This window comes from Camelus ferus, chromosome 5 (genome assembly GCF_009834535.1).
Source record: "Camelus ferus isolate YT-003-E chromosome 5, BCGSAC_Cfer_1.0, whole genome shotgun sequence".
NCBI lineage: Eukaryota > Metazoa > Chordata > Mammalia > Artiodactyla > Camelidae > Camelus > Camelus ferus.
In genome coordinates, this window is record NC_045700.1 from 89,988,539 (window position 1) to 90,005,015 (window position 16,477).

Below are 16,477 nucleotides of genomic sequence, written 5' to 3' on the forward strand. Positions count from 1 at the left end.
TGTTTGATGGAAGAAAAGATTATTGCTAAACAGAACAAGATAGGAGGGTGTCCCTTTGGTAGTGGTGAAAACAAGATCAACAGAGAGGAGCCAGGGAAACTGACAGAAAGAAACTGATCACTTAAGTCAGACTTAAGGTGACGCATTCCCTGTCATCTTACTATCCTTTTTTTATTTAAATAGGGTTTTTGCTTATGTCTTTCTCAGTCCTGTGGCCTAATGATTCACTTCTTGTTCTGCCACCCTCTCAGAGGCCCTTTGACCTTTAAATAACTCTTACATATGGTCGTCACCATTGTTTAAAAGTTCTATTAAATTTTCAGAGTAGAATATCTTTCTAAAAAAATTGGCTGGTAAAGATTGAGTGTTTCATTGAATTGATTTTTTTTTCAGTATAGCTATACAGCCAATTAATCATCCTTTAAATGTTTCAGTGTTAAACTACTATATTTATAAATACTGAGCAGTTTTATCTCTCAAAACAAGAGGTTTGGGTTTCCCAATCCTTAACCTTTAACATTGTGGTTAAACATCCTGTATAATCTTTAGGGACTTCTCCCTCTGCCACACAATTTTATGATCTCTGTTTCCATTTTGCAGTGAAAGTGGGATGGGAAAGATAAGACTGCTCGTCGTAATAAATGTGATGCTTATTACCATTCTCTATCAATGCAAATTGGGTATAAATGGAGAAAAATTCAGACTAGAGAACTTTAAATGTGGTCAATAAGTAATGCAAAGCTGACTTTTCCATTAGGCTCATGCTAGATTCTTGTAAGGTGTGATTGTATGGTGTAGAAACTGAATACAGACTTGTATAGGTTGTTAAGGTGGTACAAGGAAGGCACATGGAAGTTAGGTACGCAGGTTAGATGTCAGGTGACACTTCACAAAAGAGGTTAACAGTTGATCTCAGGCTCACACCACGAGTGAAACTTAACCCACTGAAGCAGAGTGCATAGTCAACAAAGATGAAAGGGATGCCTGTTTAAAGGCACAGAGTTTCAGCAAAGTATAGGGAATCATAGTACTGTAAAGCACCTCAAAACTAATGCAATGAAAGAAAACAGATGCTGTTGGAGAGGAGTGATGACGTAATTGGAGAGCTGTGTAATTTAGCCTGGATTGAGACCTCTGACATCCTTTTGCATTTGTATGCTTGTTAGGCACATAGAATACTTAAATCTTGATTTTGATTATTGTAATAGAGAGGGGGCAATTCTTTTATTTCTTCAGATGCCGAAAGTTCAGTATAAATCAAACTGTAAACCATCCACATTTGCATATCCTGCCCCTCTGGAAGTACCAAAAGAAAAAGAAAAGGAAAAGGTAGGTTCTTTATTCCTTTGAGCATTTGTACTTACAGGAGCTGCTTCGTGTTTTACTTCGGTTTGTTTTAAATATTTTTATGTTTTAAATTAGATATTTTAAAAGTAATACTTCTTATTGTAAAATCTAACATTTCACAAGAATATAAAATGAAAACCCTTTTCTTTTCTGGTCATCAAAGTCCGTGTTGCAGGAATCACAATTTGTGAATCCCTCCAAATATTTCCTCTGCACATATCAATACCTTTTATACCACAAACAGAATTATTCTCTCCGTACTGCTCTGCATCTAATTTGTTTTCACCCTAATGATTTTTTTTAAAAACTTTTGATGTGTATTGATCTCATTTTTCCCAAAGCTGCAGGGCGGTTCTTATATGTATATATCATTGTCTTACCAGTTCCTTATCTGATGGACATTCAGAGTTATTTCAGATTGTCACTGTTACAAATGAGACTGGAATAAGAATTTTTATATATGCATATTTGTGCACTAGTACAAGTATATCATAGGATCCTAGGTGTGTGGAATTGATTGATCAAAAGTAATGCACATTTTCACAAGTATTAACTAAATTTCCTTTCAAAATGGATATAACCAATTTATACTCCTACCAACGGATGTGAAGACACTCACGATACGTGTTTAGTTAAACTTGGTGAAATTGAGAGCTGTGCTTGTGCCTGCAGTTTTTTCAGTAAAATTATCCTTTATGATACCTTAGGTTTAGGGAAATGATTTTTTTTCTCTTAAGATGATGTTCCATATTAGCCAGTTGTTGATTATTTGCTGTAAATTTTGTGGGTGGTAGGTAATGATATCCTTTGACAGCAGTTTCTTGCTCATCAGCTGTGTTTCAGGGCCTCCTGCCTTTTGAGTCTAAAACAAAGTCAGCTTTACACCAGTTCTGCCCAGGCTTGCTTTTTCACCTTTGAAAGCCATCAAGGAGGATAATTCCAGTCTAACCACTCACCCACTGTGTATTACCATTGTAGGGCATCTAGTCCATGGAGAAAATGTTTGTTTTCCATTGCTTTCCCTATAAAGTATAAATGGGTGCAGCACCCAGCTCTCTGTCTCAGAAATTCATCATAGCAAATTCACATCCAAGGTAGGCTACAGAAAGAAATTAGAGTTATATTGGACACAGGCCTCTGGGAACTAAAGATTCACCTGATGGCTGTAGCAATAAATTACCCTTATATTCCCAGATTATTTTGTTCTTTATGACACTTAACTACCAAGAAACCAGGTAGTATTATAGAACTAAATTCTCTTTGAGGTTGTACATTTGTATGTGAGTAAGGGATTACAATGATTTACCCTGTTAATTATTCTAGGTTTCCACTGCTGTGCTATCTATTACTGCCAAGGCTAAAAAGAAGGAAAAAGAAAAGGAAAAAAAGGAAGAGGAGAAAATGGAAGTGGTAGGTATAACTAGGTGGTCATATGGGTTAATGTAGCTATTTCTGTCATGGTCCAGATTCTTCCTTAGTTAAACATTGTTATACTTTACTCTTGGCCTCCTTTAAATAATTATCCTATCCAAGCATACAGACTCATATAATTACAATTATAATTGGAAGAGACTTTAGAAATTATATCCATTCATGGGAAGAATAGAAGGGTACAAATCACGAATGAGTTCTTAGATAAAGTGATAACTAAAATGGGTTTTGAAAGGCAGAGTAGGATTTTTAGCAGACAGCAAGATGATGGTGTGTGAAAGAAAGGCCCTTTGGGAAAAAGGGAATATCATCTATTTAAATATCTCTGCTGATAGAAAAACCTCATCCTTTACAACTAAGTTAAATACTGTTCTCACCCCCAAGCAGAGTTACCATCTGTCTTGTCTGAGTTTTGTATCACTTTAGCTTCACTTCCATTATATCTAATCCTAAGTACCTTTTGCACCGCTAGTTGCTCAGTAAATTTATCAGACATTAGTCAGAGATGTGGAACAGAAGTGAATCTTTTTTTTTTTCCCCTCTAGGATGAGGCAGAGAAAAAGGAAGAAAAAGAGAAGAAAAAAGAACCTGAGCCAAACTTCCAGTTATTGGATAATCCAGCCCGAGTTATGCCTGCCCAACTTAAAGTCCTAAGCATGCCAGAGACCTGTAGATACCAGCCTTTCAAACCAGTAAGTTCCTAACGGCCCTTAGCTATGTACCAAAAGCATGTTAATCTATAGGACAATGGAATATTTATAGAGAAGGGTAGATCTCCAAAGTATTAGAGAAAGCTCTGTAGTACTAATAAATCTCTTAGCAAGAGAGAGCATTCTCTTCCATTCTATATAGATTTGGGGGAGCTTTTCTTTGAATAACACTGCAAACATTCTGCATCCACCAGAGGCTTCCATCATTAGAAGTTCCTAATACAGCATAGTAATTAGTACCGGAGACTCTGGAGCCAGACAGCCTGAGTGTGAATCCTGATTCTACCACTTTCAGCCACTGTGACCTTAAGCCAAGTGCTGATCCTCTCTACCTCAGCTTCCACTACTGTGAAATAAGAATTACCATCCCTAACTTGTAGGAATGTGGTAAAGACTGAACAAAGTAATGCAGTTACTACATAAGCAGTTAGAGTGTTCTATTTTACAGTTAGAAAAGGATCTTTATGCCATTTAATTTATTCTGAAGCACAATGTTTCATGTTAGAAACAAATGCTGATCAGAAATTTGAGCATGATAATGTCTTTATTTTCTAGGTTCTTATATCTAGAAAACTAGAGCGCCATTAGTAGACACATTTATTTAATACATCCAAATCCTGGACCTATCTTTAAAAAATGTCATACACAAGATTTCTAGATCCTTATAGAACAGTAAACCCATTCTTAGGAACTTGAAGGTGATCCCTGATGGTGGTGACATCTCTTACCCACAATTATGAGTCAGGGTCTTACCTGACTAGATTATCAGCTAGAGGAGAGCAGGGCAGAGGATGGAAGATAGCTATATTTAGTAGTGAAGAGCTGGAATTGGGCAGAACTGAGTTTATACTCCAGCTCTGCCATTTCTTAGCTGTGTGACTGAGACAGGTCATTTAATTGCTTTCTGTTTCTGTTTCCTCATCTGTAATAATTGGGATGGTGATACTACCTACCACCTAGTAATATTGTAAAGATTAAATAAATTGTTATATATAAACACCTGAAACAATATCTGGAACGTGGTAAATCCTCAATAAGTATTACTTGGTGGTGGTGACAAGTCCGCAGACATCTGACACTGTACTTAATAGGCAGACTAAATCAACTAAAATAAGTTCAAAGAAGTAAAGGAACTAAATCTAAAGAACTAAAGGAAAGGATAAGAATGATGTCTCAACAAATCGTGAATGTCAGTAAAGAGAAATTATGAACAGTAATCAAATAGACATTCTGGTGTTGCAAAATAACTACAGTAACTGAAATGAAAATTTTGCTAGAGGAGCTCAACAGCTGATCCAAGCGGACTTGAGCAAAGTTGAAGATAGGTCATCTGAGGGACAGCCCAAAAACAAAAGGTGAAAAAGAAGTGAACAGAGCCTCAGAGACCTGTTAAAAACTATCATGCACACCAGCATACACAGAAATGGGGTAATGGGAGTCCCAAAAGGAGGGAGCAAAGGATAGAAGTCCACATAGATTTGGGGGAGCTTTTCTTTTCTTGTGTGACCCTGTAAACCAAAGGCTTACATCATAGAAATAAGACTACTTGAGGAAATGACAGAAAACGTCCCAGATTGTATGAATAGCACTCATCTACATATCCAGGATGCTCAGTAAGAGAGAGATCCACACCTACACACATCATAATCAGCCTGCTCAGAGACAAAGAAGGGATCTTTTTTCTTTTTTCTTTTTTTTACTTGAGCTAGCATTGTTTTACTACCAATATTAAGTTTTGTGTATACAACATTATTATTGTACAGCAGTGTGCTCACCACTAAAAGATCAACAGCTGATTTGTCATTAGAAACCACGGAAGCCAGAGTTCTGTGGTTCAGAGTGCTGAAAGAAAAGACTCAACCAAGAATGCTAAATCTAGCAAAACTGTCCTTCAGAAATGAAGGCAAAAATTGTGACATTCACAGATAAGAACTAAGAGACTTTGTTGCCAGCCAACCTGCCATGTAAGAAATACTAATATTGACCCCCTCAGGCTGAAATGAAAGGACACTAGACAAAGTTGAAGTCATGAAAAAATAAAGAGCACTGGTAAACATTACTCTATAGATAAATATAAAAGATAGTTTGAATGTATTTTTGTTTGTAACTCTTTCTCTTTTAAGTGATTTAAAGACAATGGATAAAGCAATCATAAATTAGTATTGATAAGTACACACTGTGTAAAAATGTAATTTGAACTGAAATGTGTCTGACTTTCTTCTGGCTGCTGTAACAGATTGTCACCTACCAATTAAGCCTGGGTGACTTAAACAACAAACATTTATTTCTCACAGTTCTGAGACTGAAAGTGCAAGATCAGGGTGCCAACATGAGCGAGTTCTTGGTAAAGGCCCCCGTCCTAGCTTGTAGACAGCCCTCTTCACGTTGTATCCTCACATAGCAGAGAGAGAAGAAGCAAGCTCTCTGCATGTCTCTTCTTACAAGGACACTAATTGCATTCCTGACAGCTTTTCCCTCATGACCTAATTGCATCCTGAAGGTTCACTTCCTCCCACCATCACTTTGGGGGTGGGTAGGATTTCAAAATATGAATTTTGGGGCGGCAAAAACATATAGGCATGTTTGGCACATACATGAACCATACAGAACCATGTCTAGCACATAATACGTGTATAATAAACGTTGGTTATTGTTATAATTATTCTTATTATATATGGCAAATAAATTCCTGTTTGTTTAATCAAAAAAAAGACTAAAGGCGGAAGACTCAGATTACTAAAATCAGGAAACAAAGAGGGGATATTACTGCCAACCTTAACAGAAATAAAAGGATCATGAGAGAATACTATGAATAATCTAGATGAAAGAGGCAAATTCCTAGAAAGACACAAACTACTATAACTGACTTAAGAAGAAATAGAAAATCTGAATAGATAAATAAGTAGAGAAATTGAATTAATAATCAGAAAACAACAAAGAAAAGCCCAGGGCTAGATGGCTTCACTGGTTAATTCTATCAAATGTTAAAAAAATTAGCACTGATCCTTTACAAACTCTTCTAAAAAATAGGAGAGGGGGAACACTACCAAACTCATTCTGTGAGGCCAGTATGACTGTAATAGTAAAACCAGGCAACAACATTACAAGAAAAAAAGTATACAGAGCAATAATTCATGAATTGGAAGATTTAATATTTAAGATGGCAGTACTTCCCATTTTGATGTATCAATTGAATAGAGTCCTTATCAAAATCCCAGCTGACTTTTTCCCCCAGAAATTAACAAGCTGATCCTAAAATTCATATGGAAATGCAAGAGACCCAGCCGGAATAGCCAAAACAATCTCAAAAAGAAGAACAAAATTGGAAGAATCACATTCCCCAATTTCAAAACTTACTACAAAGCTACAGTAATGAAGACTATAGTATTGGCATAAGGATAGACATCCAGGTAAATAGATTTAAACTGAGAGTCCAAAAATAAACCCATATGTTTATGGTCAGTTGATTTTTGTCAAGGATGCTAAGACCATTCGATGGAGAAAGAATAGTCTTTTCAAGAAAGACAGCTGGATATCCATGTGCAAAAGAGTTAAAGTTGGATCCTACCTTATATCAATATGTAAAAAGTAACTGAAAATGGATCAAAGACTTAGATGTAAGAGTGAACACTGTAAAACCCTTAGAAGAAAACATATATGTAAATCTTCATGATCTTGAATTAGGCAGTGCTTTCTTATGTGTGACATCTAAAGCATAAGCAACCCCCAAAAAAGATAAAGTGGACTCTCAAATTAAAAACTTTTGTGTAGCAAAAGATGGTGTCAAAAAAAATGGAAAGAAAACCCACAGAATAAAAAATATTTTCAAATCATAGATCTGATAAGAGACTTGTATCCAAATTTTTTTAACTTAAAACCCAATAGTAAAAAGACAAATAACCTATTTTTTAAATGGGCAAAGGATTTGAATAGGCATTTCTCCAAAGAAGATTTACAAATGGCCAAAAGCACATGAAAAGATGCTCAGCATCATTCATCATTAGGGAAATATAAATCAAAACCACAAGGAGATACCACACACCCACTAGGATGGCTGTAGCCGTAGTCAAAAAGACAGACAATAGATTTGTAGATCAAAGATAGAAAGGATGTGGGGAAATTGGAACTGTCATGTAGTAGTGGTGGGAATGTAAACTGTTGCAGCCTCTATGGAAACCAGTTTGGCAGTTCCTCAAAAAGTTAAATGTGACTTTCCATATGACCCAGCAGTTCCACTCCCCAAGTATACGCCCAAGAGAATGAAAACCATGTCCACACAAACACTCGTACACTAATGTTTATATCAGCTTTATACATAACAGCCAAAAAGTAGAAACAACTCAGATGTCTGTCAAGTGGTGAATGGATAAACAAACTGTGATACGTGCAATGAAATACTATTCAGCCAAAAAAGAAAGGACATACTGCAACATATTTGAACCTTAAAAACATTACGCTAAGTGAAAAAAGCCAGACACAAAAAGCCACATATTGTGTGATTCTCTTTATTTAAGATGTCCAGGGAGACAAATCCACAGAGAATGAAGTTGCTTTAGCCTCTGCAGGGCCTGGGAGTAGGGGAAAACAGAGAATGACTGCTACTGGGCACAGGGTTTCTTTTAGATTGATTAATGTGTTCTTGAATAAGATAAGTGGAGGTGGTCGCACGACTTTGTGAATATACTAAAAAAAAAATCATTGAATTGTACTCTTTAAAAGAATTGACTTGTGTGAATTGTATCTCAGTTTTAAAAAAGAAAGAAAAGACTGCCTCTGTGCATGTGTGCAGTGATGAAAGGAGTGCCCCCTGACGCTTTCCTCCAGTCCCCTCAATGGCAGGGTCATCAGACCCTTCCTCAGACACTGTATTCGAAAGAGGCAGCTTTAGTTTTGAAAATGGGTTGCTTTCCTACTCTGTTTTCTGTCCATTTTAAAAGATGTCTTATAGAGAGTATGGAGCATTTGGGAACAGAAAGTGTTCCATTGCCTCTGTCTTCAGTTGTCACTAGCCTTCTCAGAAAACAGGAATGTCAGGTATCTTATTCTCTGCTTAAAGAGTGAATTTTCTCTCTAACGTATAAGGCATTAATAAATCTAAACCATGTAACTATAAAAAGCTCTTCCCATATGTTGATCATATTGCAGGATTTGGGTTGGAACATTCCAGTTAGGCATGAAACAGTACAGTTATAACCTGGGGCCATATGTTTCCAAAATATAGGGAGTCCCTTGAGAATATGGATATTTTCTTCTGTTTTCTGAAAGATTCATCTCCATTTGCCCCTTTAGAAGGTTCAAGTAACTTTTTAGGCTATGGAGTATTAGGATAGTGTCCATGTTACTCTGTTCTTGGGTAAATATTGGTAGTAAAGGCAGGGTCCATTCATAAAAATGACTCCTCTTTAAGAAAAGCAAATTTTTCAAGGGAAAAGGTTATAGATGTATGGATATGTGTGTGTTGAGAGAAGGAAAAGAGTTTAAAATTTCAGAAGGCACACCAGTTTTATAGCGTGGCAGGGCAAAATTCTTATGAGTGAAAATTAGATTAGGTTGAACTACAGAGATGCTTAGACACATGTGAATCATTTAACTAATGTGCTTGTGCTCCTTTTCCTTCCCAGTAATGTGCTTTGGTAGAAATATGTTTTTTTCCAGATGTGCCTGCCACTGTTGACTGATCTAATTACAGAGAGCAGCTTTCCATTTCCTTTGACACAGGCAAGCAAATAGAATAAGATTAGCACACCAGAGATGGGCGAACAGTTTGGTGTTTGGATTTACCTCACACTAATATGTTTGGGAAAGGGCTTAATAGAATTGCTTCTACATTCTACTTCCCTTTTGTTTCCCAACTAGTTCTTCACTGTCTTGTATCACAAGGATTTGTAGATTAAAGTGAAAAACCCTCAGATGTGTGTTATTTATATTGTAGTCTCTGTCATTCTAAAACTGCTGGAGAAAAATTGGCTTTTCATTTGTAGATTGTCTTTTGTGTCCAAAATGATGTTTGTCTCACAAATGATAAAGTATCTGTTAGGCTGACGTGCATCTCTAAACTTCAACATGCATACAAATCACCTTGGTATCTTGATGAAATACAGACTGAAAGATCTAGAGTAGGGCCACGTTTCTACGTTTCTCACAAGCTCCCGGGGAACAATGATGCCGCTGGTCCAGGACCACGCGTTGAGTAGCGCAAGGTGTTAGAATACTGTATTTGGATAGTAAATGTTCTCCCTGCAGTCCAGCAGAGGCTAGTACTCAGAAATATTCTTAAATTGACATGCACCGTCCAGACATAGCAATACCACATGTTCTGTCATCTAGAGACACTGGGCCGAGTTTGCAAATATTCCTACTGATGACAGTCATCTTTATCCTTTGTTATGCACCTTGACACTGCTGTCCTCATTCAGTCTTCACTGGCCCCTTCTTATAGTTGAACAGCTTGGTTAAGTCACTGGTATAGCATCACAAAGGCCAAATGCCCAGGTCGTCTGACTCTCATCTTAGAAAGCGTAGTTCCATCCTAGTTCTTTACGTCCAAATCATTCCAGTATCTTTAAGGTCCCATTTAACAAATTTGCCCTCTAGATTCTGGAGCAACCTGGAAATATGAGTGGAGCTTGTACTTCTTCATTCCCTCTCTTTATAGCTGTCCATTGGCGGCATCATCATTCTGAAGGATACCAGTGAAGACATTGAAGAGCTGGTAGAACCTGTGGCAGCCCATGGCCCGAAAATCGAGGAGGAGGAACAAGAACCAGAACCCCCAGAACCATTTGAGTATATTGATGATTAAGGACCAGAGGTGTGTGTGGAACAAAATTGTATATCAAGGGAAACCTCTCTGTTATACTTCACAGATGTTTTATGCAGGAACATTTTCTCCCTTTTTTCCTGTTTTGCTTAATCCCTGTTTACCTAAACAGTATTAAAACTTCCATTTTTTGACCTCTTCTTACATACATAACCACCAGTTCCTTTTTTATTTCTTCTTTGACTCTCTACCCTCTAGTGTTCCACCAGTGCTGTTCAAAGTGGCTGGACTGCAACTTGTTTTCATAGGTCCATGAGAAAGCAGGGATCTTAGTTCAGAATGTAACTCTACTCGATGCTTTTTCATTAAAAAAAAAAAAAAAAAAAAAAAAAAAATGGCCTTGCTACCCCCTGACGCTAAAAAAGTCCCTAAAAAAGTCTGCTGAGCTGACAGTCTGCTCAGTGGTGGAGTCGATTTACATTTTGATGCAAGCTCCTTGTTGCAGGTCAGTTACAGTTTATGGACTGGCACTGGTTGGTAGATCACACTTTGAGTAGCACAAGTCTAAATCCTTCATTGATCCTTTTCTCTATCTTCCTTTCCGTTGGCAGTTTTTGGCACCAAAAGGCTTAACATTCATTTATTTAATGAAGCTGTTGAACATCTAATATGTATAAAAAATGGTGCTTATTATAGGTACTTTGGGGTCAGACTATAACACAAAGCTTTGTGTAGTTGAAAAAAGATTATCATCATTATTATTATAATGGTGAAGGGGTTTTTAGATACAGAAGATTGGAATAATCTAATTTTATGAAATTGTCATTCTATGTCCCCCATTTTTTGAATGGTCACCTCATATTTGAAGATGCATATAAATTGCACAAAGAAGGTTCTGTAATTCCACACTAGTACAAATATGTTGTCAAATAAATATGAATTTATGCTATTCTTTAAAGAAAATAAGAACAGTATCAATTATTACATGACGACAAAAAGATACATTTAAATGTCAGATTGCAAATCAGCACCATGACTATTACAAACTGACTAGCAATTAATGAAAGCTTTTATAAAAATCTCAGATAAATATTAAGGCAGAAACCCTGCCATTAGTAGAAAAATATATTCAAACCTCTGAGAGACAGTTGAGATTTATATATTCCCTGCTTGTTTTTGAAAATTATCTTTCAGCTCTTGATGGTTCCCTAAGCTTTACCTAACCAGCCCACGACGGTATTAATACCATGAGCTCTCAGTCTCTGTGCAGAACTGAACTCACACTAAGCCCGTTCAGCCTTTCACAATGCCTTCCTGAAACCTCCCTGATGAGGTCTTTCAGGGCAGTTAACTATAGGATGGCTTAGAAGTTTTCAGTTGGAAATTGGATTCTTGTTAGTTTTCAAAAGGGTAAAATACTCAGTCCAATAAGAATTTGAAAACTAGTCTGTCTAAGCACAAACTGGCATATTAGGACTACGTGATCAGGGTTGGGGCTAGTTTTATGCTTCAACAGCTAGTAGTTATTCTTTTCAAAAAAAAAGAGTTTTTAAAATAAAGAATAGCTCTACTTCTCGCTCTCATTTCTTCGCCAGGATTCTGTTGCTCATCTGAAGAAGATTGCCCGGGGTCACACTGAAAATACCCGTAAGGAAGTTCATGCTGACGCCTGCTATTCACTGCATGTATCATCCATTGCCTCTGTGCTGGCCTTGTCTCCAAGTCTTTGGCTGACGAGAAGATATATGACTATTTCGTGTGCTCTTTCACACAAGTTGGTTTTCAAATAAATATATTAAAATCTTCCAGATGGACAAGGACTTGTTTGTTTTTTAGCCTGGGTTTTCAGTAGATGGATCTAATACCCTTTCCTCTCAGCATGAAATGCCTAAATCCAAAGAGCTAACTCCTTGCTTGCTGAGTGTGCATGACTTTAATATTGGTGAAAGAGTTAAATATTTTATAGGTTATTTGAAAAATAATGGAAAAAATAAGAAAGGAAAACAATCAACCCTTGTTTATTACTCCAAGAATTCTCTGTAGTTTTGTTTGAACAGGACTGAGGGTGTGGGATGCCAGCACTACTGAAGAAGTCCCTTTCATGATCCAAGGGAAGTGTAGTCTGTTTAGGCAGCTCAGAAGCATTTTTTAAAAATAAGCTTTGTTTATTGTTTCCTGCTTTTGACCCTGTTAAGGACAGTGTATATAAATTATTTCATTTTATTTATCCACATGATCTAATTAAGTACCTTTTTTTTCTCGTTTTCTGACTTTTTTCATGTTTTTAAAATTGAGGTATAATTTAAATGTAATAAGAAACACAGACATTTGGTTTTTTAGGGGTTTTTGTGTCTTGGCCTTTAACTATTAAAATAGAAGTAGGTAATTTTCAACATTTATACATGAGTGGTTCTTTACTCCAACCTTGATTGTTTCACTTACTAATTTAAGGTATAGCCTTCTGAGTCGGGGGGGAAAAAATACTTAGAGGAAACAAACTCCGGGATAGATAGATTAGTTCCATCCACTCGTCTACCACAGCTGTGTTGTTTTGTTAGGCCTGGGTCTAAAGGTTACTGATCCCAAAGGATGGCTCCACTCATTGGTTAATTTCATTGTATCCCCTCCTTTGTAAATTCCTTGTTTCCTCAATATCAGATGATTCTATAAAAGAGATTATCTCATTTCCTAGCCTCTCATTAGCTACATCCTTCCTGTTCAAAGCTCTTAACATTGCTTGCATTTCAGACAGAGTTATCTCTTAACATTTCCCTTAATATATGAAATGTTTAAAAAACAGAAGTCTTTCAATGATGTCACTGTCCAAAATTGAGTAGTCTGGGAAAAGTACATTCACTGGTCTCTGGCCAAAGTTAATAAATTCCTTCTAAAATAATAGATTGAACTTCAGGGAGCAGTCAACACTAGTTCCTGGTAAGCAGTGCAACTCAGAATTTGTACCTTAGTCTTGGGGGAGGGTGTAACTCAAGTGGTAGAGTACATGCTCAGCATGCACGAGGTCTTGGGTCCAATCCCCAGTACCTCCATTAAATAGAAAAATAAACCTAATTATCCCACACACACACACACAGAAAAAATAATAAATGTATCTTAGTCTTAAACCTTATGGTTATAGCTTTTCAGAATGCAAGCTATTAAAGTAAAATGGCCACTGAGATCAGATTATGATGATACTATCTGTTTTCCTGACTTTTTTTTTCCTGGAAGATTTCCTAGATACACATAGCACTGAGATAACTAAGGAGCAAAGAAATCTGAAGTGAAACAGAACAGGGTGAAATAAAGTCATGTGCGAAGACAGGAGCTGGAACTGACACATTCAGTAGAGGAAACAGAAGGGAGAATGGCAGCAACCACTCCCTGATGGTGTCAGTGGGCACAGTGCAGAGTTGAAGGCAAGGGAGATGCACATCCAGCCATTCACTGGGCGTCCCCATTTAGGCTGCCTCACTGGAACCTAAAATAGCACAGGCAAAGCACGTCCAGCTGCTTCTACTCCTTGAAGCAAAATGACAACCCTTCCACTTGGTGATCCACACCAGAAACCCAGAGAGGCTTTGCTCTTGACTCAGTATTCAGCCTCTCAAGTATCTCTCCAGTTCATCCACCCTCCTCCACTGTTCACTACCCCTAGTTCAAGCACTTAATTGTCTGCCTCTAGACCTGGCTCACTGTAATCCATCTTCCAAATTGGTCTTTCTAAATTGCAAATTGTATTAGTCTCCTGCTTAAAATCTGGTTCTTTGTTGAATAATGTCCAGATTCTCTTCTACATGTACAAAGTTATACAATACGTTAGCTGCTGCTCACCTCTCCAGCCTCCAGTCTCTTCATTCTCCCATGTCACACGCAGAACCGCTTTCACTTTCTTCAAAGACCCAGGCTTTCTGTCACCTCCTGGCTTTTACACGTACCATTCCCTCTGCTTGAAAGACCCTCCTCTCTTTTCTCCCACTCTCTCCTTCAGGGTCTGGTGAATCTACTAGTTAGATCTTTAGGTCCCAAAAGAGACTCTCCATTGTGCTGTATACCAGAAACTGGCACATTGTAACTGTACCTCAATTTTAAAAAAATTAAAAATAAAAGAGACTTCCTCTAAGAAACCCTCCCCAGTTCCCCCACCAGAGCTGGACTAGGTCCTCTCTGCTTCCCGAGGGCTCAGCATCACCCCGAATTGTCCTTGTCACAGCATAGTATCAGTTATTGCCTAGCTGACTTGCCCATCTTCCCCCACATTTGTCTTGCTCACCACTACGATCCTAGCACACAATGTATAATCAGTATATACTTTGAGTCCCTGTATTGTTGAGAACGGTGAGGACCACAACTGAGCACTAACAACACGTGGGACAGAGTCCATGGGCACATTAGAGGTGATTTTATCCGTCTTGGGACTGCCGTCCCCAGAGGCCTAAATGTCTTCTCATTTATCTCCTGCAGTGACTAAACGATCCTTCTAAGGGCTGTTTTTCAGTTGGTTTTACTCTTGAAGAACCTTGGCTTTTCCTTGTGTGCGTGTGCAAGATGATGTCTCTGAAATCTGTAACCGGCATGAGATAATGAGAAGAAACTGGCTTGAGCTAAAAAGTGTGCATGGCTGTCTCAGTCTTCTTCCCACCGCCTTATCCTCATAATAAACTTTCCTCAGAAAATCCCTTAGAAAGTGCTTAGCTTGATTGTTTCTCAAGTTGAAGTTCCTTTTCTACCCTCTCACTTTTTACAAGTAAAAGCTGTAGGGAAGAACCCTCCCAAACAAAATTGTGTAACAGGAAGATTGTGGACTCTGGCCTCAGACTTTGGTTCAGATCCTGATCATGTCCGTTAGTGTCTTCCTTGTTTGTACAGAGGGAATAACGTTTACCTCAAGGTTGTCGTGGGGAGTAAATGGTAACGGCTACTCATTGCATGCTTACTACGTGCTGGACACTAAGCTTCATGGGTACTGACTTATTCCTCACAGCTGCCCTGTGAGGTAGGTGCTATTATCTTGAGATAACCTGTCTCAATTAAAGAGCTTAGCACTTCAGCAGGTAGTCACTGAATTTTAGTTGAATCAGAATGGTATGGCCTAACCTCGTATTTCTCTGCCTATTCTTCATCCATCCAGCCTCTGCTCCAAGTTTGTGTCTTCCTCCATGCTCCTAAGCCAGTACTCCTTTTCAAAAAGAGATTGCCAACAAAAGCATCATTTCCAAATACCCACAACCTCTATAAAATAGCCCACTACTGTTGGGCACTTCCCATCTGTTTCCTGGGATCTGGGCAGTTCCTTTGGTGCATGCGCTCAGTGATTTCCAAATCACTAAGTTATTTATTTAAACTAAAATAGCATTCGGGAGATAATTACCTTCAAAGATCTTGGGCATCACACAGAGCTGGGACTTGGCAAATAGCTGGACAGAGATGAAGAGTTTCCCATCAAACTGTATTCCCACGACCTGGTGTGAAGAGCCTCTGACTCGCGCCGTGATCTCTCAGAAGCCCTGATTCACGTTCTAAAGCTTTAAGAGGTTTACAAGCATCCGAGGCTTTCTGCTTATGCTGGGTATGAACTAACCTCTCCAAAATCAGGAATAAGCATATTCCTTCCCTTGTTCCTGGATCAGAAGCCTGGTGGGGGTATTCACTTACACCTCCCTGCCAGCCCCAGTAATCAGTCTCTCCTCTGAGCAGCTCCCAGGCATGTATGACACATGGTTGGCAGGCAATTCGTTGTTCTCCAGTGGTTTCCTGTATGTATAGGAATTTTGTTTCCCAGCCAGTTTATAATAAGCTCATGGAGGGCAAGCCACAAAGTATCCCCCCAAAGTCCCTGTCTCAGTGTTTGAGAAATCACACCTGTTGGCTTCAGATTAAATACTTGGAGAGTCTGGTGAGACACTTGATTCTGATTTATTTTTCTCTGTGGCACTTACAACCACCTTGCATATCATGTTTGTTTATTGTCTATTTCCCCCACTTAGCATGTACACTTCATGAGGACAAGGAGTTTGTTTTTGAGGACTGCTGCATTCCTAGTGCCTACAGCAGTTCCTGGCTCACTGATGGACAGGTGGACAGGTAGACAGACAGACGGCTGGTCAAACAGATGGCTGGACAGATGACAGTGGCAAACCTGTATTTACCTCCTGTGTGCTAGGCCCTACGCTGGGCCCTTTCTTCACATTACCATTTTTAATCCTCACAATAGAATTCCTATCCCCATTTT

The 16,477-nt window shown here is 38.3% G+C and overlaps 1 protein-coding gene across 2 annotated transcripts in view; it reads left to right on the forward strand.

The window, feature by feature from the left end:
* The window catches only part of PSMD1 (proteasome 26S subunit, non-ATPase 1), an 80,755-nt gene extending 68,693 nt beyond the window's left edge, over positions 1-12,062 (forward strand). For both annotated transcript variants that reach the window (XM_032480459.1, XM_032480460.1), the window contains 5 exons: positions 1,237-1,329; positions 2,671-2,757; positions 3,324-3,470; positions 10,144-10,299; positions 11,844-12,062. In XM_032480459.1, the coding sequence (XP_032336350.1) occupies positions 1,237-1,329; positions 2,671-2,757; positions 3,324-3,470; positions 10,144-10,290 (474 nt within the window). In that variant the 3' untranslated portion in view covers positions 10,291-10,299; positions 11,844-12,062. The remainder of the gene's footprint in view (positions 1-1,236; positions 1,330-2,670; positions 2,758-3,323; positions 3,471-10,143; positions 10,300-11,843) is intronic.
* The last annotated feature ends 4,415 nt before the right edge of the window (positions 12,063-16,477 follow it).